General features: G+C 37.1%; 1 protein-coding gene across 8 annotated transcripts in view; it reads right to left on the bottom strand.

The window, feature by feature from the left end:
• UTRN (utrophin) overlaps nt 1–24,589 on the bottom strand; it is a 525,852-nt gene that overhangs the window by 99,639 nt on the left and 401,624 nt on the right. For all 8 annotated transcript variants that reach the window (XM_081250822.1, XM_081250827.1, XM_081250825.1 and 5 more), the window contains 2 exons: nt 20,126–20,255; nt 5,928–6,196 (listed from right to left, as the gene is read on the bottom strand). In XM_081250822.1, the coding sequence (XP_081106948.1) occupies nt 5,928–6,196; nt 20,126–20,255 (399 nt within the window). The remainder of the gene's footprint in view (nt 1–5,927; nt 6,197–20,125; nt 20,256–24,589) is intronic.

The following is a 24,589-nucleotide window of genomic DNA, read 5'->3' as shown; positions in this document are numbered from 1 at the left end:
CAGCCAAAGAATCACCCTTTATAAGCTAGAGAATCTAAATAGATGCATGAAGAGAAAAATTATAATGCAAACTCATTTAAATGATTATGTATTTCCTTTAAATTTTTCATGATATGCAATTTAATCTGGAAAATGTTTGCCACTTTTATCCATTTTACTAATTTCTAGTCTTGATTTTATCTTTAATTTCCTTTCATATTTTCCTTTTTTAATGTGGATACCTTAATATTTTTTCACCTGATGCAACAACTTGATTTGAACTCTTTCCATTTAAAATTAAGTTAGAAAGTGGCCAGTAAAACAAACCTTTCCTAACCACAAAATCTATGCACATTATATACTCATAGATTTATATATTTATATATCTCTTTCAAAGTCATTTATGACCTCTCTTTGCAGTTAAAGGTAGGCCAGGAAGAGCAGGGTCTATCAGAAAAGAGGTAAATGAAGCTTAGAACTGACAAATTATGGTTCTGAGAACAGTAAGAGAGCTGTTATAAGTGCGGATTGATGGGGTATATGTGAAGAGGGGGAAAAAAAAAAATATTTCAGGTCAATGACAGTGATATGTCCTGTGAGAATGAACAACAAAATAATGAAAACACTAAGTTTTCTCCTTTCTCCACATAATTCCAACCCCCTCTATTTTCATGTATCCTTTTCCCCACAAAGTCTTTGCTTAGATCCGACCCATCCCTTAAAAAACTCACTGAAGTGCCCAACCCATTGGGAAGGTTTCCCGGAGGTCTTTCCCTCCCCAGCCCTAGCTGCAGGCCCCGCCCATGTGCTCCCCAGCATTCTACCTGCCATCTCCAACCTAGCCAGGATTTCCAGGCTGCACATCTCCGGACACACAAATCAGGTTTTACGGTGGGAGACATTCTTGATTGTTTGGTGCCATATGAACCACTTGTTATAGATTTTAAACATCATGTCTTATCAGAGCTCTTAGTTCGTGGTATTGTAAGCATTCATATTTTAATGCCCTCCCACCCCCCACAGAATGGAAGCTTCTTGAGAATGGACAATCTCCAGTACTCAGCACAAAGTTTGCAATACAAGTGGGGCAGAATTCATTTCTAATGATGAAGGCTCCAAAAATGGTACTTGAGGCAAGATTAAGCCAATATGGAATTGGGAACAGAACTGGGGTATTAAAAGAGAACAGCATAGTTTTAACTCTTTGGTGTGTCAAAAATTAATCATGTACCAAACTTACAGGTATCAGGCGTTATCAACATACTATTAGCATCAGCTCTCAAATTTCATCATTTCTATAATCTCCACCCCTTAAGAGACTAGGCCTATGTCTATGAGCTCCCTTTCTTCTCCTCTTTCATCACTCCAAGTTTAGCTAATGAATAATAAGTATCAAAGTGCTTTGAAGGCTATAAAGTTTTATTAATACACTACAATATTAATTTGACTTCCTCCTTATGCTTATAAAAAGAAAACCTCTCTAACCACTTCCCAGTTACCCCTTTTATAACATGTAAAGGCTAGAAATAATCATTATGGTTGGTAAACATCAAAAGAATATTAAGAATATGACCTTATTTTTAAAAAGAAAATTAATTTTAGGTAAATCTGAGAATACGTTTCAGCATTTCAAAATTCTTGAATATGTCCAAAAACCACAAGGAAGGTCAAGCTGGAGAGTCAGAAGAACAGATCTGGAGCCCAGAGACAGAGTGAAAGATACGGACTTTGGGGGTAACTGTGTAAACGACACCCAAAACAGTGAGCGTGGAAGTCAATGTACAGAAAGAAATATCACTAGAACCCTGAAGACACCAGCATTTCAAAGTCAGGCCTGGAGATGGACATTTGGGATTCAGCTGTAAATAAATGATGCCTGAGGTTGCAGGATTAGGTAAATTACTCTGTAATACAGCATAAAGAAAAAAAAATTAAGAATCAGGTAGAAGAAGGGAAGCTCATGAAGATGTGAAAATTGCTGCAGCATGGAAGGAATTCAGAGCTGTGATAGTTTTTCTCCATGACTGCAGACACTGGTCTTTCATGGATGACAGAATTTATACAAATAAACGGATTCACAAATACAGTTCAATGAGAAAAGCAGATATATGATAACAGAGACATTATAGGTCTAAAAAATTCATAATTAATATAGAAGCATGGGACAGAGAGAGGGGTGGGAAAAGAGAATTTTTCAGTCTGGACTTTGAAAAGACCTGAATGCCCTCAGATTCAGTTTGAGAACAATTACAGAACTCAAATCTTTCAAGGTTTCTTCAGTTTTGACTTTACATCATACACTAGTAATCAGCTTTTTGAATCAATATCTTTGTATTTTGAAGGTATTAACGATTAAAAATGAAATGCTAGGGGCTTCCCTGGTGGCGCAGGGTTTGAGAGTCCGCCTGCCGATGCAGGGGACACGGGTTCGTGCCCCGGTCCGGGAAGATCCCACATGTCGCGGAGCGGCTAGGCCCATGAGCCATGGCCGCTGAGCCTGCGCATCCGAAGCCTTGCTCCTCAATGGGAGAGGCCACAACAGTGAGAGGCCCGCGTACCGCAAAAAATAATAATAATAAATAAATTTAAAAAATGAAATGCTAGAAAATATTCTCAGATTTATATAATTTTAAATAATAACCAGTTTTATTTCAAAAGATGGTGACAGTTTTTTAAAAATTATAACTTCAAGATAGATTTTTTTTAATCTTATAGAAGAAACTTATTCCCCCTCTATAAAAGTAATGCTTTTTCTCTTACAAGCCACAGGTAAAACCATTAAAAGTCCTTAGACAGGGCTTCCCTGGTGGGTCAGTGATTATGAACCAACCTGCCTGCCAATGCAGGAGACACGGGATAGAGCCCTGGTCCGGGAAGATCCCACATGCCGCACAGCAACTAAGCCCGTGCGCCACAACTACTGAGCCTGCGCTCTAGAGCCTGCGAGCCACAACTACTGAAGCCCGCACGCCCAGAGCCTGTGCTCTGCAACAAGAGAAGCCACTGCAATGAGAAGCCCGCGCAGGGCAACGAAGAGTAGCCCTCACTCATTGCAACCAGAGAAAAGCCCGTGCGCAGCAACGAAGACCCAATGCAGGCAAAAATAAAATAAATAAATAAGAAAATAAAATAAAAGTCCTTAGACAAACAGTGCATTTTAGGTTTAATTTTGTTTTTGTGGTCCAATATTTTATGGTAACAAGGAATCTTTCTATTAAGAAAATTTATCTTTTGGTTTTTAATAGCTCCAAATTAAGGGGCTTTCTAAAATAAAGCAAATTTTTAAATGGTTTCAGATCTGTTGTATGTATGTAATATAAAGAACCAATTTATCATGTTTTGGCTGTACTTTCCTATAAGAGAATAAAAATCTATGTGGTTTTCTTTGCTATAAAAACAGAAGCATCTGTTAGTGTTAAAGGTGCTGACTGGCAGCCCGTTGGCAGATGTGAATCCCAGCCCTTCTCCTGTCAGAGGTGTGTATTCTGCAAATAAGAACGATTAAGGATAACTTTAGGAAGTTAAAATTATTCGATTACCCTAAAAGATTTTGTTTTCCAGTTGCTTTGGCATATTTAATAATATTTGGCAATAATCAGAACTTATTTTTACGTGCCTATAGCTTCACCGGGATTGGGGTATACTTAAGAGCACATGTAAAACACCTCGGACTTTGCGTCAATTTTACTTGGTTTAAAGAGACTTGTGTTTTATTTTCTTTTTTCCTAATAAGATGTTAAAATATCTTAATCCACAGTTTATTACTTTGTCTTAAATATTAGCTGTATTTTTCCTAGCTTTCCCACATAAGCAGAAATTTAAACAGAAGGATTTGAATGCAGAGATGGGTAATTTCTTCAATCAAATGGGATTAACAACTGCCAAATTTTTAGTCCAGATATAACTTCATTTTTCCCTCAACACTAGTCATCCTGTACTAAAAACTGATGCTTTCAAATTCAAATGGGTAAATTCTTGCTCCAACCAAGAGGCATTTTTGCAAACCAATAAAACATACTTTTTGTAAACCATTGGCTTAAAGATTATCAGTGTTTAAAAATCATCTTTTAAAATACAAGAAGTGTGCAACTTCCAAAGAACCTATCCTAAAAGGATAGGTTTATTTTTGGTTTGTTATTTTAACTCAGATTCAATTATGGAAAAGTGTTTTGGATACTACAGTCAAGGAAGAAGCCTTAATTCACAGGGTCACTGGAAACATGTGATTCAAGATTTAATCAATTTAAAGATTCAAATTCAAGTAGTTGATCAAAGCTAAGCTTAATTACATTATTATGAATGAGGTCTCTACAGTGAAAGAGAAGAGCAAGAAAGAAATCATGAAAACTCCACCACTTCCCAGCTGTGTGGGCTTGAGCAACATCTGCAATGTCATCATTTGTAAAATGGACATAATAATAATACTTATCTTGTTGGGTTGCTGGGAGAATTAAAAGAGATACCAATGTAAACTGACTAGGAACAGTTCTTGGCACATAGTAAACATCAGTAAATGCTATCTATTATTATTATCCCTATGTCTACACATATATTTATTTACTCATGTAATTTGCCCGAGTAGGATTCAGTTAATTTCCTAGACCTTTCTTCTCTTTCCTATTCAGCCACATGTGAAACAAAGGGATAGTATTATCCAATATCTGTGCACAAAAGATGTATATCTTTTGCAATAAAAATTCCATTCATGATATTGATATTGTCAGTCTGGTTTTTCATCCGTTTATCCTTTGATTTGATTCATGACTACCTAGTATATAGTTTACTATGCTACTAAAAACCTAATACACTCTAAATCTGTTATTTGTGTCTTTTATTGCCTAAATTCCATTAACTGCTTTTGTGGATATGTTCTCCAATACGGGAGCCAAAGGGAATCTAGACCAGAGGTCTAACATCCTTAACTTTGGGCAATACCTGATTACAAACAGAATTTATAGCTAAACTAATTCTTCATTACATACTCAGACAATAAGATATAATTAGCAGATAAGAACTCCCAGGAAAACAGTATACTTTTGATTAAACTTCTAAATCCAACCACCGATTTAAAAAGGAGCCTGACAGACTACACCATGTGGATGCCATTCTGTAAGATCAGGCTGTGAGAAACACTGTCAAAGAAACAATTCAGTTTCTTCAACAAATACATTGCAAAGAAAACAAACAAAAGATAAATGGGAAATCTGGAGATTAAAAGGGACTTTAAAATATTCTTACAGGGACTTCCCTGGTGGCACAGTGATTAAGAATCTGCCTGCCAATGCAGGGGACACGGGTTCAAGCCCTGGTCCGGGAAGATCCCACATGCCACGGAGCAACTAAGCCCCTGTGCAACAACTACTGGGCCTGCGTTCTAGAGCCCACGAGCCACAACTACTGAGCCCGTGCACCACACCTACTGAAGCCCACGCACCCAGACCCCGTGCTCCGCAACAAGAGAAGCCATTGCAACGAGAAGCATGCATAACGCAAGGAAGAGTAGTCCCCCCTTGCCACAACTAGAGAAAGCCCGCGAGCAGCAACAAAGACCCAACGCAGCCAAAAAAAAAAAAAAAAAAGACCCAACCTCAGTAATATAATTAAAGGTCCTCGGCTGTATTATTAAAAAAAAAAAAAACTCAACAAAAACAGGTAAAACTAACCTATATCATTTAGGGATGCACAGCTGGGTGAAAACGTATAAAGAAAAGTAAAAGTAAATTATTGTAAAAGTCACCTTAGTCGTTATTTTGGTGGGCAGGGGGGTTCTGATGGTGAGAGGCATATGGAAAACATATTATGTCTGGAAAATTTCTATATTCTAATGCCAACAGTTTTGGCAATATAACAATCCCTCATAACAGTTTATATATGTGGCTAGCCTTATTTGTGTTATATTTAACAATAAAGGATTTCTTAAATCCTTTATCTGAGGTAGGGATGCTGACCATGGTTTTCTCAATGTGGTCTTGCAGCGAGTCGATGAGCAAGTCTCCCACAGGCTTCCAGCCATTCCGCACGGCCTCCGCCTCCTTCAGGTCAGCATCCAGGTCATCCATCGCTCCCTGCAGGTCTCTGAGCTTCTCCAACGCCTTGTCCACTTGCTTTTGCCAATTGCTAGTAACAGCGTTTAGACTTTCCCACTTCTCTTTGACTTCAGAAGACTGCTTACGCATGGCTTTGGCAATCTTTTGGGCTCTCTCCTCAGGAGTCAGTTCTGTGATTAAAAAAAAGAGAAAGAATATTTGGATGGTTGATCAACTCTACATTCTTAGAGCCAAGTGTGAATCACCTTTTGAAGGGTTGCTACTAGCGTACACTAGCCAGGGTAAGAAAAACTGTTTCCATACTTCCTCCACTAATCCCTACTACTTCTCCAAAGAAGAAAAGAGCTACTCAGAGTAAAAGTGGCCCAGTGGTTTTGGTAACTTCTGAATTTTAATGTATTTGCAAACCTTGAAATGTAACAAGATAACTGAAGAAATAAAACAATTTTTCTTTAACATAAATTAATTACATAAAATCCAAAGACAGCTTTTCATTAGTTTTTCTTTGTCCTCAGAGAAATGGGAATGATAATTGGGAGAGAAATAGCTTTAAGTCATGAGGAAAAACTCTGAAAAAGTAAGATTAATTTATCGTGTTACAAAAAATTACAACTGAAGACAAGTAACATATCTTAGATACTTCATCATCGCTGAATCTTTAATACGAGGCATTCTTGGTAGCCCAGAAGTGTAGCACGTCCACAAATATTTCAACAAGAAGACAGCAAGGCTTCAAGGACCACCCTAAATATTTAACAGAGCAAGAGGGCTTCCAGAATGTCTGAAATAAAGTAGACTTTTCAGACAGGAAAGGACAGGCATAATGCAAGATGCTGCCACAGCACAGGGGCAGGAAGAAAGAGTAAGAGTCTAGAAGACAAACAAAGGGAACGGACGGAAGTCAACGTCAAGTTGAAAGCCAAGGGTCAGAAATATAGTGATGAGAAGCTGGCAAGTCAAGGGCAGGGGAACTTAATGGTCATAGAGCAGACACTCTCAAAACAGGTTAAATAGATCCCCAGCTAAACACTCCTGGGCCTCACTACCCTCAACACCCCAGGATGCCTCCTTTCCTCTCTAGCTGGTTTGATGGTTGTCCTAAGTGTCCCCTGGACAACAGAGAGGCAAGTCAGAAACATACAATCAAGGTAAACTGTACATTAATTTAAGATAGAAGTGCATATTCTTCTTTGAGATAACATCCCATCTTTTAGTATCAATCACATTAGCAACATCCACTTCCCCTCAAAACATTCCAAGCCATTCATAAAATGCACTGAAGTTCATCAAACTTCTGGTAAGATGAACCGAAGCAAGCTCTCCTAAACTGTAACTTTCCTACCCAACATAAATTTGTCTGCCTGTCTTTATTTAAATATTATTTAAAAGTCAAAGGGACAGAACATTTATTTTTATCTAAGTTTCCAGAAATTTCGAGACCTCAATATTTAGATGAAAGCAGCTATAATAAATCCCTGGGAACTACATGGATGATGAAGAGTTTAGCAACCACAGAACTCTGAGTGTGCTGCTGAAAGGCTGTGAGAATACACAGAAACATGACCAATCCCCTGTCAGCTGAATTGATTACAAGAAGAGACAATATTATGATAAGTAGATACCAGTAAAAGATAAATAAGGAAAATAAGTGAGTTAGAGACCCAGCTTCAAGGAATGTTTAGGCTCAGATACAGTCCAGTACAACGGTGATGGGAGGCAGTCGAGAATCCTGGAAAAAAGCCCTAAAACTTATAATATGTCAGGATTTCAAGTTTAGGAAACTTAGAAAAAGCTTTGTAAGGAAAGGTACATCATTAAAAGGGCAACTTTATTTAAATCTTTAAGCCTTCAAGATTCTTTTATAAAATGAAAAATATGTAATATTAATACGATCTATATTTTATATACATATACCATGCTCTGTGTAAGGTGAAAAAAATCATCCTTAACCTGATGAGAAAGGGAGTTGATAATTTTTATGATGGTAACCCCTGTGTTTGTTAATAAGTCACTTCGGCTTTTTCAAAGATATATTTTGAGCATTCATGTTTTACTGACTTTTGTAAAAAAAAAATACAGTGCCAATTTCAGAAGAGACAACTTAATTATGATGATTTTCCTCTGGATAAAGTAAAAACTGTTTCTAAGTTAGTCACTGAATAACCTGGCAGGGAGACATACGGCTTCTTTGTCCTGTGACAAAATACCCAACACCAGCTGTGACTTTTTGTCTTCACTTAATGTAAAATCTTTTGATTGAGCAGTCTTTTTGGACTATTTATAATATAATCCCCACTCAAGCAGCTACTCAGAAGAAAAGTTCTACGTTCAATTCACCATCTGTTTGCCAGAAAGGAAGCATATTAACTAATCACTGAGTCAGAATAAAAGTGCTTCCTGTTGCAGCAGCAATCGCAGTTTAACGCATACTTTAAACCAAGAACAGAGCAAAGTAAAAAGCCAAACAAAAACTTTCCAGGATGTTTGTGAAACAGGTAATAAGAAGCAACATGTGAAATCCCAAGTTATGACAGTTTGGGGTAAGAAAATAGAAAAAACAAATTAAAACAGCAAGAGAGCATGAAAGATGAAAATAATAAAGGGATATCCCAACATTAAAAAGAAATCCTCGTGTCACTTGAAAATCAAAGGACAAAGTTTGCTTCAAATTTTCTGAATGGATACTTCGCAGTAAATTTTAAGACCCTCATGCAAGAGTGGAGAATCTTCCGGACCAGTGGTTCTGAATTCTGGTGACATATTAGAAACCACCTTGACAGTTTGTCTGTTTGCTTGCTTGTTTGTTTTTAAATGCTGATCCCCAAGGACGAAGTATTAAAAGATTCTGGTTTAGTTGGTCAAGGGTGAAGGGTGGCCTGGATAAATTTTTAAAAGCTCCCCAGGTGACTGTAACGTGTTGCCAGAACAGAACACCGCCAGCCTACTGGCTTATGAATTGATTTCTCTGGTCACTGCTGTTGAAGCTGGACAGTGTTTCCAATCCAGTGAGCTGCTCTGTCATTCCCATGCAGAGCAGGGCACTAACTACTGAAGGTGGGAGAGCAAATGAAGCTCAGTGATAAGAGGGTAATCGAATTTGCATTTGAAAAGGCAGTAATAGAGGCTAATCAAGAGACAGAGGAAACAGCAGGATAAAACCAAGAAAATTTAGTAACAGTTCACAGACCAGAAGCCCTTTTCCTAGGTCACTTTCCTACTCCCTGGGTGTGTGTGTGTGTGTGTGTGTGTGTGTGTCTGGGGATGTTTTTGAGAGACAGTACTTTGTTTCACTCTTCATTCTCCCATTCTTCTCCCTTCACACCTCATTTATTTGGACAAAACCTGAGGATGGAATTGTATTTAATTTTTATATTAATATTACATAGTATATATAGTATAATGTGATATGATGTATTATAAATATTAACATATTTACTTTATATTTATATACTTAAAATAGCAATTTTTTTATTGTGTTACAAAACATTTAAGGAAGAGTAGATAATTATCTTTAGGAAGAAGGAAGAAGAAAGAGGAAAAAGGAATGACCAATCCTGAAGTTTTCTTTCTTGTCCAGTGGCTTTTATTCTTCAAATATGCAAATTAATTGCATGGCATTTACACCACTCTCTCCTTTCTACCCTGGGGAGAAAGACTCACATGTTCACTGGAATACAGGTGGAACACGAACCTGGACCAGAAGCAGAGACCAAGACTTGCAATCAGCACTGCTCCCATCCTTCCCTTGGCTCCTAGGTGAGCTAGATGACCTGCTCATCCCAGCTTTATCAAGTGGGAACCCTATTTTCTCATCTGGGGAAACATTTTACACTAAGGGCCTTTTTTACCTCTGAAATTCAATTATATAAGAAAGGCAAAGCCGTTGTATGTCTCCAAGAAATCTTACAGTAGAGGAAAAAAAAAAAAACCTCCTTTTGTGTGCCTATAATTTTTTTTACATTTAAAAACATTAAAGTATATGTTCCTCCTATGAAATAATGTATAAATCGATTAGAATCAGCCCAGTTATTTTAAATAAATATTTTCCATATTTATCGTATTTCCTTTCTCAATTACAGAATAGACACATAATCTCCATACTGACTTCTTAGAGTCTAAAGCCTTATGTCATGCATGTTTGTTCTTTTCATCTTGGTTTTGCAGTACTCAGTCTACAGACTAGTATGTCCTCAATATATATAATTACTGAATTGAAATTTTCAATTTTCTGAATGGAATTTCCAGCTTTACTCTTTATTGAGAATATTCAACTTCATAATTTTAAGTGGAAATCTTCCCACTTATTTTTTCTTCCTCCTTCCCAAACCCATGACAGCATTTATATTGAAAAAAAAAAAACAACCCCACTTTTTTTTTTTTTACTGTGAAAGAAAAGGATAAACCTTACAAAGTCATTTCAAGTATGGTAATTCCACCTTATCTGTACTGTTTGCTTATTTTTTTACATGTATCTATAATCTTATTGTATTTCACCAAGAGAGGAAGAGGAGATATTAAGACAAACAAGTATAGGAAAAAATTCTCCAGAGTAGCATTTTCACCCCATGGACAATTTGGTGCAAGGAAAGGTTTGTTCATAGGCCAATTTCAATACTAACTAATTATATAATCATAGATATATTGCTTATCTCCTTGAACTTCAGTTAATACCTATAAAGCTACCGATACATGCCTGGCACACAGAAAAGCTTCAACAGAGGTTAATTTCTTTCATTTTTAAAATGATTTTGTTGCTAAGTCTGGGAGGTTTAGATATCTCTAGAGGTTTTCACATAAGCAAACCAAGGTGATTAGCCAACAAGAATTCACAGGAAAAAACAAAGCATTCCTGTAGATCTAGAGACTAGACCTGACCTACTCTCACTCTCCGTCTTCATCCCCATGCCATTTTTCTCTCTCTTCTTCATGACCAAAAGATGCTCCTGATTCAGACAATGCAAAACATATTCTCCTCAAATTTTCCGATTACATGGTTAAGATCAACTTAATCTGTCTGAAATGATCAGTGTTGAAGAGGACCCTGCCCACTTCCTATACTGTATGATAACTGGTGACAATTCATTAGGAACCAGATTAAAAGTACACCATCAAGTGCCATCAGCTGATTACTAAAATATTTCTAATTATTTTCATCTAATAAATTATAAAGATGACAATAGTAAGAGGCTAACCAAAGTAGATTAACCTGATAATGTGTAGCCTAAATCTTTCAGTAGGAATATGATAAAGATGATAAGGATACATCCATGCTGCCAACGAACTTGTCAAACCCTTAAGGGAAAAAAAAAGATCGTGGACAGATACATTTAGGGAAAAGCAAGAACTCCAAAGTAAAGAGATTTAGGGAACATCTTCCACAAATACCAAAATATAAGGTATTAATGGGGGTTATGGGTGGAGGTGGGACGGATGGAGAGAATAGGAATATAGACCACACCATGGAGAGAGATAACCAGCACTTCTGACCAGAAGTCAATCAAGGTTGAGCTAGAGTCTGAATACTTTAATGTTTTACTCTTCCTATAAAGTGGGCCAAAGTAAATAAACCCAGCATTGAGCTAAGGATGAAGCATGAAGAGACCATTAAGAAGGTTAACCTCCAAGGAAAAATGTAGGAACAGCAGAAAGGCCATGGAAGAGAACTAGCTAAGCCACATGAGATCCATTTTCTGTAATGGAATATTCTCTGAATTTCCTCACACTAATGGCAGTTTTATAATTTATTCAAGTCAGTTTTGAGTGCTGGACAGCATCAGATAGGTCACTGGTGGTTCTGAGAGGGGAGAATAGAAGTTGGGAATGTAAGTACCAGGTGGGCAAGGATATGTTTTGTTCACTGCTGTCTCCCCATATCTAGAATACTACCTGGCACATGGTAGGCATTCAATAAGTACTGGTCAAATGAATAAATAGATCTATGTTCAATATCTTTGTTTTGATTTAAAAAAATTCACCTTTAAGATCAAAGGACAGGGCTCTTCAATTAAAAGTCTCACATTTCTGGCCACACCACTGCCCATCTCTCCCCAGGCTGCTTCCCTGAGGAACATAGCCGCTAATGATCCATCAACGTACAAAAGAAATCCTGGGCCTTCTATTCAAGCTTAGCCATTCTTATGAAAGAAGTTAGGCATGTCTTAGGTTTAGGTACTGCCAAAATAAGTGAGAAGTTTAAAGTGGAGAATTTATGCCTTGGCTAGGATTATACTTTTTAAAAGATAGCAAACCCTCCAATTCACGCGTGAAGACTCCAGCTCTCAAGAGAAACAGCAACAACAGGAAAAGAGGAACACACCACACTGAAAGTATTTAGTCTCCTCCTGTGCTTTACGGTTAAATCAGAGTGACACTCCAGATGTTGATTTCAATAAAATACATACAGGTAAATTACTGTCATCTTTTTTTACGAGGCACATGTGATTTATGGATGGCTGTAATGGTGATTAGAGACGGTAACAGATGGTAAACAATTAATTTAAAATGCTGTGTCCATCAAACTAACCTTTGTTATCATATAATTCTTCATCAAGAATGTTGATTTATTTAAATTGAATTGCACTATGATGGTATTCATTAGCATGCAAACAAGTTTTGGAAATTTTTATCCAATACGCTTACTCAGCCGGCTCATTATATTTTAGGAAAGTTGAAGACTGGATTCATTACATCCATTCATACATTATGGAACCTTAAAATGGGAAGGATCACACTGGATCTCTGTAGTTAACACTGGAAATGAAAGTAACATTATATTTTTCTGTGTCTTTTCATGCATTATAACTTTACTAATCTAATTTGGACTTACGACGCTAATTAAATTATTGCCCTGGTCTATAGGCCTGAAAGCAATTATTATTCCTTCAAGTTTTTTAATGAAAATTAAAAAGACAAAGTCTAATATTGCCTAAACACCTTCTCCCTTGGTGCTAGGAAATCAGTGAACTGGCATGTCATTCTATTAAGCAGCCTACTATTTCAGAAAAGGAAAAGTAAGAATGAAGGGAAAAACATATTAATTATTGCATGAAATTTTTATAAGTAGAAGAATATAGAAAGCAAAATCTTATTTTTACTGATTATCTAGAAGTGCTTTGATTATTGGGGTAGTTAAGATAGTATGCTATGATGGTTCAGGGCATCAAGGGTTGTGACAAGCATGAGTTGGTGTTTCAGCTCTGTCACATGGGTGACATTAGGCATCCAAACATCTCAAAGTCTCAGTTTCCTCATCTATCAAATGGGTGGCAACAGTACTCATACCTCAAAGAGTTGTTATGAGAATTAAAGGAAACGGTGCCTGGAACACTGTAGGACCCTGATAAATGTTGATTTGTTGTGAACATCTATGCTGACTACCATTTCTCTCTTCTCCCTTCCTTTTTGGGCACTGATTCCTCCTCCATCTAACATGATGCTTATAAAGGGGGTCTGCCAATCCCAGAAGACCCTGAGCTCCATGTTACTCAAGCTGAGTGAGTTGTTGCTCTCTTTTGGAATGTGCTGGATCTAAAGAAGGGTTTTCCCTCCCTGGTATGTGGTTGTGAGGTATAAATAAGGTCATAGGAAAGCAAAGAAAATGAAAACTTGTGGAGAGAGGCAGAAAGGAAGACATGGAGAAAGGCTCTGACTGCCATTTAGATTCCTGTGGCCAGCTGTGTCCTTGCCCTCACTGTAATTTGGTTATGGGGGCCAATACATTCACCCATGTGCCTCCACTTATGGAAGCTGGCTGTCTGTCGTTTACAATGAATGGGGTTCTAATTAATAAAGTGGTTACTAGGAAAACAAAAAATGCCCTGGAGAAAAACACCCATGAGTTTTACTACCTAATTACTTAGGTAAGGTTATGTGTAATTTGGCCTCATTTTATGAGATGCAAGGAAATAATTATTGCCATCTTTTTTATGTAACCTTATGTTATACTGAGAATCAGTATAAAAGTAATTTCTAAACTCTATGATAATTTCACCTTTTCACTCATTTAATGATCATGAAATTTTATTTGCACAAGTTTGCTAATACTGGCACAAAATGGACTGACATAGTAGACTGAAAAATGTCATTTAATACTTCTTTGTTGTATCATAAAATACATGAGATTTCACATAGGTGAAAAATACTCCTAACTGGCTTTCTAAAATATTATGAAGAATTTAATAATTAAAAGAAAACAGTATATTCTGAGTTAAAATATTAACTACTACTAAATACACACACAGCTGTCAAAGACCAAAGAGGAAGAACACTAATCCATACATACTTTTTTATCTGAAATGTTTATTATTAGCCATTAGTCACAGGTACTATCGTATACAACCATAAAAAGCTGTGTATGAATAAACAATACACATACACAACTATAGACACTACATACAACTATGAACACACTAAAGCAATAGCTGCTTTTTCCCCCTCTATGATTTAAATGAAACAAAATAAATTAAGTAACTTCACCGGGCTGAAAAAGAAATAATGTTCAGACAGTCTGCAGTAAAATAATAGTTGTAGTAATAGTAACGCCTTGACTGGAATAAATTTTAAAGAAGACTCAAGGGGAAATTTATGAACAAAAAAAATGCAATCTTTTTTTGTCTTAAAATTAAAACCTGAGCAGAGGAAAATAGCTTTTCTACACCCACATATACAATCATTTGTATAATTTTCTAAACACTGTTAGAGGTGCCATATCCTATTAAAGTGTTAATTTAGTAATCGATACCATAGCCTCAACTCATAAAATGTGTGTGTGGTAGAGAGGGGGACGTAGACATAAGGCTCTAACTCCCCTGTACAATTTTGACTTTTAACTTAAGCTGCAGGTAACGAACATGTGAGAAGGCACGTGTATTCCCTGACTACCTCAAGAGGTGTTCGGGCTGTCTTGCACATCTACTTTCACTATGCAACGGTGTGGTTTTCAAAGGAATTCAAATCTGGGACTGAGAACAGCAGGGAGGTTGGGTGAACAAGGAAGAAGCCAAGAAACATTTGTGCAGGGTTAAGAGGCTCTAGACACTGAAAGCCAAGAAGGAGCTAGGAGGTCAGTGGCCAGTGAGCAGAAAGAGAGAGGAGATAAAACTGAAGGGATGAGTCGAAAGCCAGCCAAAACAACAGGGGTTAAGGAGAGTCACCACCATAGAAGCTTAGTGCTCTGTCCCTTGATCTACCCTACATTAGCTGATGACCTTGGTCGGCACCACAATATTTTCGTAGCCTTTGTATTTTTACTTAAATTTTTTTTATAAAGGCATACTGTATGATCTGCTCAACTCATTGAGATAGTTAGGAGAATAAAAAAGTGGTTTGAGAAGTACAAATACAAAGAACAATGTGAATAATGATGGGACATTTGTTGTTCCACTGTTCTACTTTTTAACAGATATAAACCACGTGGTTAAAATCAAAGGAGAAACCATTCAACTTCACTAAGAGGAAATATTATACGCTGACATGACACAATTGAAATCCAATTAAGTAGTTCCATATCACTCAAGATAAGGGAACTATTGACAAAGTTGTGAACTTTGTAAAATTTCTGTAATTATTCAGGTAATTTTAGTCCGATTAAAAATTATACTGACTTAATAACCATTTATAAGCAGAATGAGTAATTCTGGGTAGCTGAGTGGTCCAGAGAGCTACATTTCATTCATTTAACCTGATTTTTTTTTTTACGGTTGCCATTTTGGAAGGGAATTCACTAAAATATAGTATAAACTCCTACGCCTTCTCTTAACTGATTTATATTCTGTCTTCAAAAATAAACAAACTACAATTCATAGCTTCAGCTTTTCTTTTATTGTAAAAGGCCCCAAAGACTACTGTTTTGTTTTATTTTAGAATCTCCATGTAACCTTTTTATAATTTTCTTTCTCCTCATTGCTGTTAAGACTTCTTGAAGTCATTTCTCACTGTCACCCTTTTCCCCTGTCCTGTCATTTCCATCTTGCTACATACCCATAATTCACTGGAAAACAAGTTAAACTACTTACAACAGTATCTAAAGTAAGAGTTAATACCTCCCAGAGGGTGGTTTTTCTAAGAGCTAATAAGATCTTCACTATATTTTCTACATAATATCTATCTTGGCTGCTCAGATAATTGTTCACATTCTTTCAGATTCTCAGTGACTGAGAAAGGTCATTAAGCAAGGGCAGGGCTGAGCTTCAGATACAGATATTAATAATATAGTCAGAGAGATGACAGGGTACCAGGGAGGCAAGGAGGAGAGCTGGGAGAGGAATCGGTCCAGTAAGAAACAAAGCCTGCAGTGAGTGGGACAGAATGAGCAGGGGCTGGGCAGGCAAAGGAGGAAGGAGTTGGAGATCAGGTAGGAGGGACCTATGGGCAGAAAAAAACCAGAATAGACAACAGAATAAAGTTAAGAAGACAATGGTCTTCTGCAGAACACCATGAGAAGCTGGTGGGTGTCAAACGGACATTAGTTTGGAGCAGAGAGAGGCATGAGATGCTGCCACACTGGAAAACTGAGGCCAAATCACTGTGCAGCCTTGTATGACAGGTAAAGGAGCTCAGATCCCATTTCAGCGACTACCAGTGGTTTTTAGATGCCGGTTTTGTGTTCTAGATGTATCACTGTAGCATCTATTTATGTTGATGCAGGGATACCAATTAAGAAAGTACTGTGAAGCAACCTAAATGCCCATTGACAGATGAATGGATAAAGAAGATGTGGCACATATATGCAATGGAATATTACTCAGCCATAAAAAGGAATGAAACTGGGTCATTTGTAGAGATGTGGATGGACCTAGAGACTGTCATACAGAGTGAAGTAAGTCAGAAAGAGAAAAACAAATATCGTATATTAACGCATATATGTGGAACCTAAAAAAATGGTACAGATGAACCGGTTTGCAGGGCAGAAATAGAGACACAGATGTAGAGAACAAATGTATGGACACCAAGGGGGGAAAGTCGGGGGGATGAATTGGGAGATTGGGATTGACATGTATACACTACTACGTATAAAATGGATAACTAATAACCTGCTGTATAAAAAAGTAAACAAAATTAAATTTTTTTTTAAAAAATGTACACACACACACACACAAAAGTACTGCGGGAATTCCCTGACGGTCCAGTGGTTAGGACTCCACACTTTCACTGCCAAGGGCGTGAGTTCAATCACTAGTCAGGGAACTAAGATCCCACAAGTCACACGGAGTGGCCAAAAAAAAAAAAGAAAGTACCGAAAAGTCCTAGCAAAAGATGGTAAGGGGCTGAAATAGGGCAGTTAATATTAGTAATGATTTTTAAATGTTTAAAATATACATACTTGAAAGTTGCTAGGAGAGTAGATCTTAAAAGTTCTCATCACAAGGAAAAAAAATTGTAATTATGTGAGGTGATAGATGTTAACTATACTTACTGTGGTGATCATTTCACAATATATACAAATATCAAATTATTATGTTGTACACCTTAAACTTGTACAATGTTATGTCAATTATATCTCAATAAAACTGGGGGAAAAAAGACAATATATAGCAGAGCATACCTGATAAAATTATTTGTCAGCAACTGATCACTTGGTTGAAATAATTAGTTTGCTTGTTTTCAACAGCATTTATCAATTAAAAGATGCCTGAGAGCAACTCATCCTGTGCTACGCATAACTCCATAAGCTATCATAAAATGCATATATACACATATGACACTATAAGATAATTGATAACAGAACAAAAAAGGAGCCAGGAGAAAAGGCTTTGGGAGAGAAAAATCATGGCAAGAAGTATTTTCTGGAATAGTTACTTAAAAACAAAGAGATGCAGAAGATAACACACCATTGTAAAGCAATTATACTCCAATAAAGATGTAAAAAAACAAAAAACAAACAAACAAAAAAAGAGATGGATTCACCTTGGTGTGTCCTTTGGCACATTACACGTAGCATACTCAATAAATGCTTATTAAATAGAACCAAAAAATCATTATACAATTTCTCCCTGCTCTAGTCCCTCCAACACTGAGTACTTTGAGTAGCATCACACAAGATAACTGATGTTCAAACACTATTACTGATAGCAGTTGTTCGTAAGCCATGGTAAACAACAAAGTATAAAAGCTATTACGGATAACTTTCTTTTATTTACTTTTAACAACAGGTAAAGTCAGCCAACATTACACAAAATAATATCAGAAAAGGAGAAAGCATGAAAATGGCTAATTGTAAAACAAACAAACAAAAAAAACACTCCAAAACAAAAAAAAATCATAAAGTTAAATTGACATGATTTTTTTCTTGTCTCCCAAATACAGTATGTGAAAATAGGTCCTGATGTAACAGCAAAATAAGGACTCAAAAGCAATATGTTTTTACCCTTTAAACTGACTAACCACTAAAGAAGAAAATTTATAGCCAAGTGAAACTCTAGTGATATAACACTTTTTTACTGCTATGAAATAGCTTATTATAAAAACATTTCCTCTATTCTCTGAAAAGCAAGGACATGAGACAAGCAGATTTAAGGTAGACTTTAAATTGGATAAGGCGAGACAAGTAAACTTATTTTTCTTTCAAGCTTAAAAAAAAAAACAGTGAAATAGTGCCTTCTTCTTGCTGTATTTAAGTCGAAATGCTCTGTCCAACTTTCCAGGGCCTTGTAATCTGCACCATACAGCATGTACAAGCCCCTCACTCCTACCCCCTGTCCAGGCACAGCCCCTGCCCCCAACTGCCTTGCCCCCAGCTCTGCTGACTTCCCCTGACACACAGCCGCTCTGCCCCTCTCTCTGGGCTGCTACTTCCAGTGATCCTGTCCCAGCCTAATGACCCCCTACCCACACCCGAGTGTGCTAAGCATACAAGTCATTCAACCACCTACTATGTAGCTGTGTGCATGTTGTGTGCATATGTATGTCCGTGTGTGTATATAATACATGTATAATTCAGAAGGCATAAGTCTCCAAAGATAGAAGTAACAATCATGAGTGATTTGCAGACTGAGAGAGGCGGAGACTCAACAACGACTTAGGTCCCCGGTAGGCTGACTAGAAAAACGGTGATACTGCCAGCAGAAAATAAAAACCAACGCTGGAAGAGATGATAAGTATGCTGTGTGTGTCTCTGTATACATGCACACACACACACACAAAGGGTCAAGAAAATCATGATCCTGATGGGAAACTTATTCCGATTGAAGTAGAGCTTCCCTGAGAAAGGCTGAGGAGGAAAATGGCTACTTTCCAAATGTCTGATCCAGTTCCAGCTACAGTCAAAGCATTTTCCAACTGTACTTCCCTTACAAGTAATAAATGCTCATGAATTACACTGCTGGACATAGCATGAGGCAGTCTTTCAGGTCTGCTTTTACTATGGAAAGTGAATGATGAGAAAATATTTTGAATGGCATGTTTATTTTTTTAAATGCATCAGAATGCTTTTATGCCAAAAGTGAAAAATCAAAATAAAGATATATGTTGGCCCCCAAATTCATCTCTTAAACCTACTATGTGATTTATTACTATCTGCTAGTAAGGTAGATACTGTTTCAGCTTTAAGCCAAAGTACATAAATAATATAGGTTGTTATGTTTAAATTAAAGAACTTCTGTCGTCTGCTTGTAAAAGAAAGGGGCTTTGGTGTCTTACTTAAAACAGTAATCTTGAAAAAGAGAAGTTAAATAATCTTACCTTCTAGATATTTAAATAATTTATGTTTACTCTTGTATTTTAAATATCATTCTTCTACTTATAATCATTTATCATGTAGTTTAAATATAAGAAATATAAATTTCTATTTCTTAAAGAAATTATTTTTAGTTATACTATGCTTTTTAACAAAGTATTTTTCTGCAGTTAATTTCCCTTTAAAATAATGATACTGAAGTATACAGCCATTTTATTTTTAATTTAAGAATCTAAATATTTGTTAAAAATGACATATTTGACTAAAGTAATACTTAGAAGAAAAATTTTAATACTAGATCCTGAAATTCTGTAAGACATTTAAAAATATCAGGTCCTGATATGCTGTAAGAAAATTCTCTTGTTGATTCTGGTGTTTTGTTCTCCTCACATGTGTTTTTATGATGTACTAAAGAAATCAGTCTCACCTGTTTTTGATTGTAGGTTTCTTCTTGGTTCTTCAGGGGCCTCAATCGGTTGATCAGCCAGGAAAACTCGAGCTTGGTCTATAGCATTCAGGACAGAATACTCTTTCTCCTTTAACTCACGTCTCAGTGCCTTTGCAAAGAGAAGCAAAAGTTGAATTTGTAACCTAATGTGTTCAAGTCATGGAACATCTTCAATTAGACCACTTCTGATCACACTTGTCAAGGGAATGTCTAATCACCAGCATGTTAGCGAGGTTAGCAGTAAAAATGTAAATTTTACACATATGAATGATGAAACATGAATAAAAGCAAAAAGATGATTCCTGTAGAACTTATATGAAAAAAAAAACCCATCAGAACCTCCAAAATTTACAATATTCCCTAAGGGAATTTGCTACAGTATGTTTGATCTTACACAAAATGTACTTTTAGGGTTATCACTACCATAAGACTGCTAAATCTAAGATACTTTTTTCTTATAAGACTGACTGACCAAAAAAATTACATCCAGTGGTAGAGATAGAGGCGATTTCACAAGTAGTAATGAGATCCTCAGAAGTGTTTTACATTCTTTGGAATATATTAAGAAAAAAATTAAGAGATAGAAACAAATTAAAGTACTTGAAATCAAAACTAAACCAAAGAGAACACATAAAAGACAGTCTCCAATTATCTTAAAATATATTCCATCTCTCATGCTGAGGCAATTACTATTTTTCCCTTGTGACGTTTTTCATGCAAATCTATAAGTCTCAGAATAGTTTGTTTTTAGTACTTCTGTGGTTTTTTTTTTTTTTTTTTCAGTACGCGGGCCTCTCACTGTTGTGGCCTCTCCCGTTGTGGAGCACAGGCTCCGGACGCGCAGGTCCAGCGGCCATGGCTCACGGGCCTAGCCGCTCCACGGCATGTGGGATCTTCCCGGACCGGGGCACGAACCCATGTCCCCTGCATCGGCAGGTGGACTCTCAACCACTGCGCCACCAGGGAAGCCGCACTTCTGTGGTTTTAAGTAGGGTCAAACTTTCACCTCTTCTCCTATAAAATGTTTGGTGATTAAGACTTAATTGACTAGGGTTTAAAAACAACAAAACTCGTCCAGTGACTACTGCAAGATAAGAGTAAATGAAGACTTTCTCGTGCTATTTTAATACTGTAGCTAAATCAAAATTGCTCTTAATAGTGTTACCTCTTAAATTATGTACATAAACACCTACTGGCTCTAATATTTTGCTTTTAATACAGTTTCTCAGCAATGCATTATGAAAACTCAACTTTTCATTTTCTAAAATATTACACTCTGATAGTACTTTAGAATCAACAAAGTCCTTCTGAACATAAGTACTTTTTAAACAGCATTTGATATATGTTGGGATGACAGGGTATTTGGAGGCTATATCCTCATCTTCCACAGTAAATAAAAAGCAAAAATTTTTAATTTCCAGAAATAACAGAATAATCTTACATAAAAAAACTGAAAGTGAACAACAGAAAAACACTGGTAATGAAGTTGAAAGAGACCATCACAGGTGGGGAGGGATGGGAAGAGCAGGCAAGGAGTAGAGAGAAATGGCGTGACAGTGACTGTGTCCCGCGCACCTGAGACTTAACAAATACTGGGTGCTGGAAAGTCACTGAAGAGCTGGACAAGACGGTGGTGATGGTGGGGGGCTGTCAGATATATATTTTTGTTTGTTTATAGTATCATTGTCAGGTCTCTGATAGTCATTAAAAAAACAAGCCTGGGGACTTCCCCAGTGGTCTAGTGATTGGAACTCAGAGCGTCCACTGCAGCGGTCAAAGGTTCGAACCCTGGTCAGGGAACTAAGATCCTGCATGCCACGCGGCATGGCCACAAAGAAAGTCTGAGTCTGAGAGAAAGCCCCACAGGTCTGGAGAACCTATTTTCCTTCCTGACCACACTAAACCCCAGCGCTGCATAAAACAATCCTCTCTGCACAGGGTATTGGCAGGGGGATGTCTCCTGAACTCCTTGGAGATGCCAAGGTAGGGAAGTAGAGGAGGCAAGCGTGGGCAGGTGGGAACTACGCAGAGGAAGTAAAAATATGGGGTCGAGCTCTAATGCCAACTCACCACCCAAATATCCCAGAGGACAGCATACATTTAATATCTGTTCATACTCTACTTTGCAAAATTTTGTTATTCAATTTGTTCTATTTCAATTATATTTAATTGCATGTCAGAAATGGGTTTAACTTTCAACAGCACTACACATATAATCATTTCACTGCCCTTTACCTCTCAATTAGATATAAAAGAAAACCAGCATTTCCTAACCACCTGGTGAACATTAATGATAAGATAATTAGACTCCAACAGAGTTGTTTTGTACACAGAGCTACAAAGTGTCATTCAGATTTAGGTTCTAATATGACATGACTTATATTTGGGCGGTCTTAAATGTAATTGGAATTTTTTCTATTTTAATGACTTTATATTTTCATTCAAAACAATTCTGTTCTCAGGCAATAACAAGTATTGGCAAGGATGTGAAGAAGTTGGAACCTTCATACACCGTTGTTGGAATGCTTAAAATGGTGCATCCACTTTGAAAAACAATTTGGAAATGCCTAAAAATGTTATACATAGTTATCATATGACCCAGCAATACCACTCTTAGGTATATATCTAAGAGAACGAAAAGCATATGTTCACATAAAAACTTGTACATGAATGTTCATAGCAATATTATTCATAACAGCCAAAATGTGGACACAACCCAAACACATCCGTCAACTGGTCGGTGGGAACTTCGCTGGTGGTCCAGTGGTTAAGACTCTATGCTTCCGTTGCAGGGGGCATGGGTTCCATCCCTGATCAGGGAACTAAGATCCCTCATGCCACACGGTGTGGCCAAAAAAAAAAAAAAAAAAAGAAAAGTCACCATCAACTGGTGAATGGATAAACAAAATGTTGTATATCCACACAATGGGATCTTACTCAGCAACAAAAATGAATGAAATAGTGATACATGTTACAACATGGTTGAATCTTGAAAACATTATGCTAAGTGAAAGAAGCCACACACAAAAACCCATTACTATGAAATGTCCAAATAGGTAAGTGTCTAGAGACAGAAAGTAGATTGGTGACTGCTCAGGGATGGGAGGTTGAGGGAAGAATGGGTACGTGCTCATGGGTCAGGCTTCTCTGCGGGGTAATGAAAATGTTCCAAAACTATCATAGATAGTGATGATGGTGGTACAACTCTGAATATACTAAAAGCCACTGGACTGATCACTTTAATATAATGAATTTCATGTCATGTGAATAATATCTCAATAAAGTTATTAAAATAAAATAATTCTGCTCTTTTTCCCAAAAATGTCCTCTAGGCACTCTGTTTATTTACTAACCTCTATCCCCCCTCATCTGCAAGGTAAAAGCTCATCTTGTATATTTAGTATGTTCCCACCTCAGTGTTCCCAGAGCACATCCTACTCCTTTAACACAGCTCATCCTGCTATATTGTGACCATGCCTCTGTCCCCTCCATTATACTTTCAGTTCCTCCAGGGGAGGCTCACCTCTTCTCCTATAAAATGTTTGGTGATTAAGACTTAATCATTCAAAATTCTCAGTGCCTGTCTAGACATATACAGAAAGTACTCAATAAACGCTTGAGGAACAATGAATAAAAGAAGACATGTTTTCAGAATTAAATACTATTTATGATTTTAAATTATGACCAAGCAAAGTATACCAAAGTCCCCCAAATCTGATTACCCTAAAATGGAATAATTATTGGATTCCAGTTAGCTCTGGATTATTTGAACTAGTTTGAAAATTATTGGTAAATAATTTTTGATGCAAAGTTAATTTTCTCCTATCATCTAACTCAGCTAGGAAGTACTAAGTATTTCAGTTTGCTGTGGGTCATTATTTTATTAATAGCAAATATCCTTTTCTCTCCCTAAACAAGGAACTGATCTCACTGAAAGGGGTGATACTTCATCTTCCCTCATTTTTCCATATTCTAATTCATGAGGTAACTGCATTGGGCATAGTTTCAAAATGAATGCAGTCATTAGATTGAAGGTGGTAACTGTTATTACTATTGTGTCAAAGCCATCTGAAACATATTGGCGGGCTTCCCTGGTGGCGCAGTGGTTGAGAGTCCGCCTGCCGATGCAGGGGACACGGGTTCGTGCCTCGGTCCGGGAGGATCCCACATGCCGTGGAGCGGCTGGGCCTGTGAGCCATGGCCACTGAGCCTGCCTGTCCAGAGCCTGTGCTCCGCAACGGGAGAGGCCACAACAGTGAGAGGCCCACGTACCGCAAAAAATAAAAAGAAAAAAATAAATAAATAAAACATATTGGCTTAAAACAATGACAATTTATTTTTCATGATTCTGTGGACTGGCAATTTGACCAGCTCTTCTGCCACTGCCATGGGGGATTACTCCTAAGGTTGTAATCATCTGTGACTTGAATGGGAATAGAAGTC

This window comes from Mesoplodon bidens (assembly GCF_964165515.1).
Source record: "Mesoplodon bidens genome assembly, chromosome: 12".
In the NCBI taxonomy this organism is placed as follows: Eukaryota; Metazoa; Chordata; class Mammalia; order Artiodactyla; family Ziphiidae; genus Mesoplodon; species Mesoplodon bidens.
The sequence above is the reverse complement of the archived record's forward strand: the minus strand, read 5'-3'. Positions and strand labels throughout refer to the sequence as shown.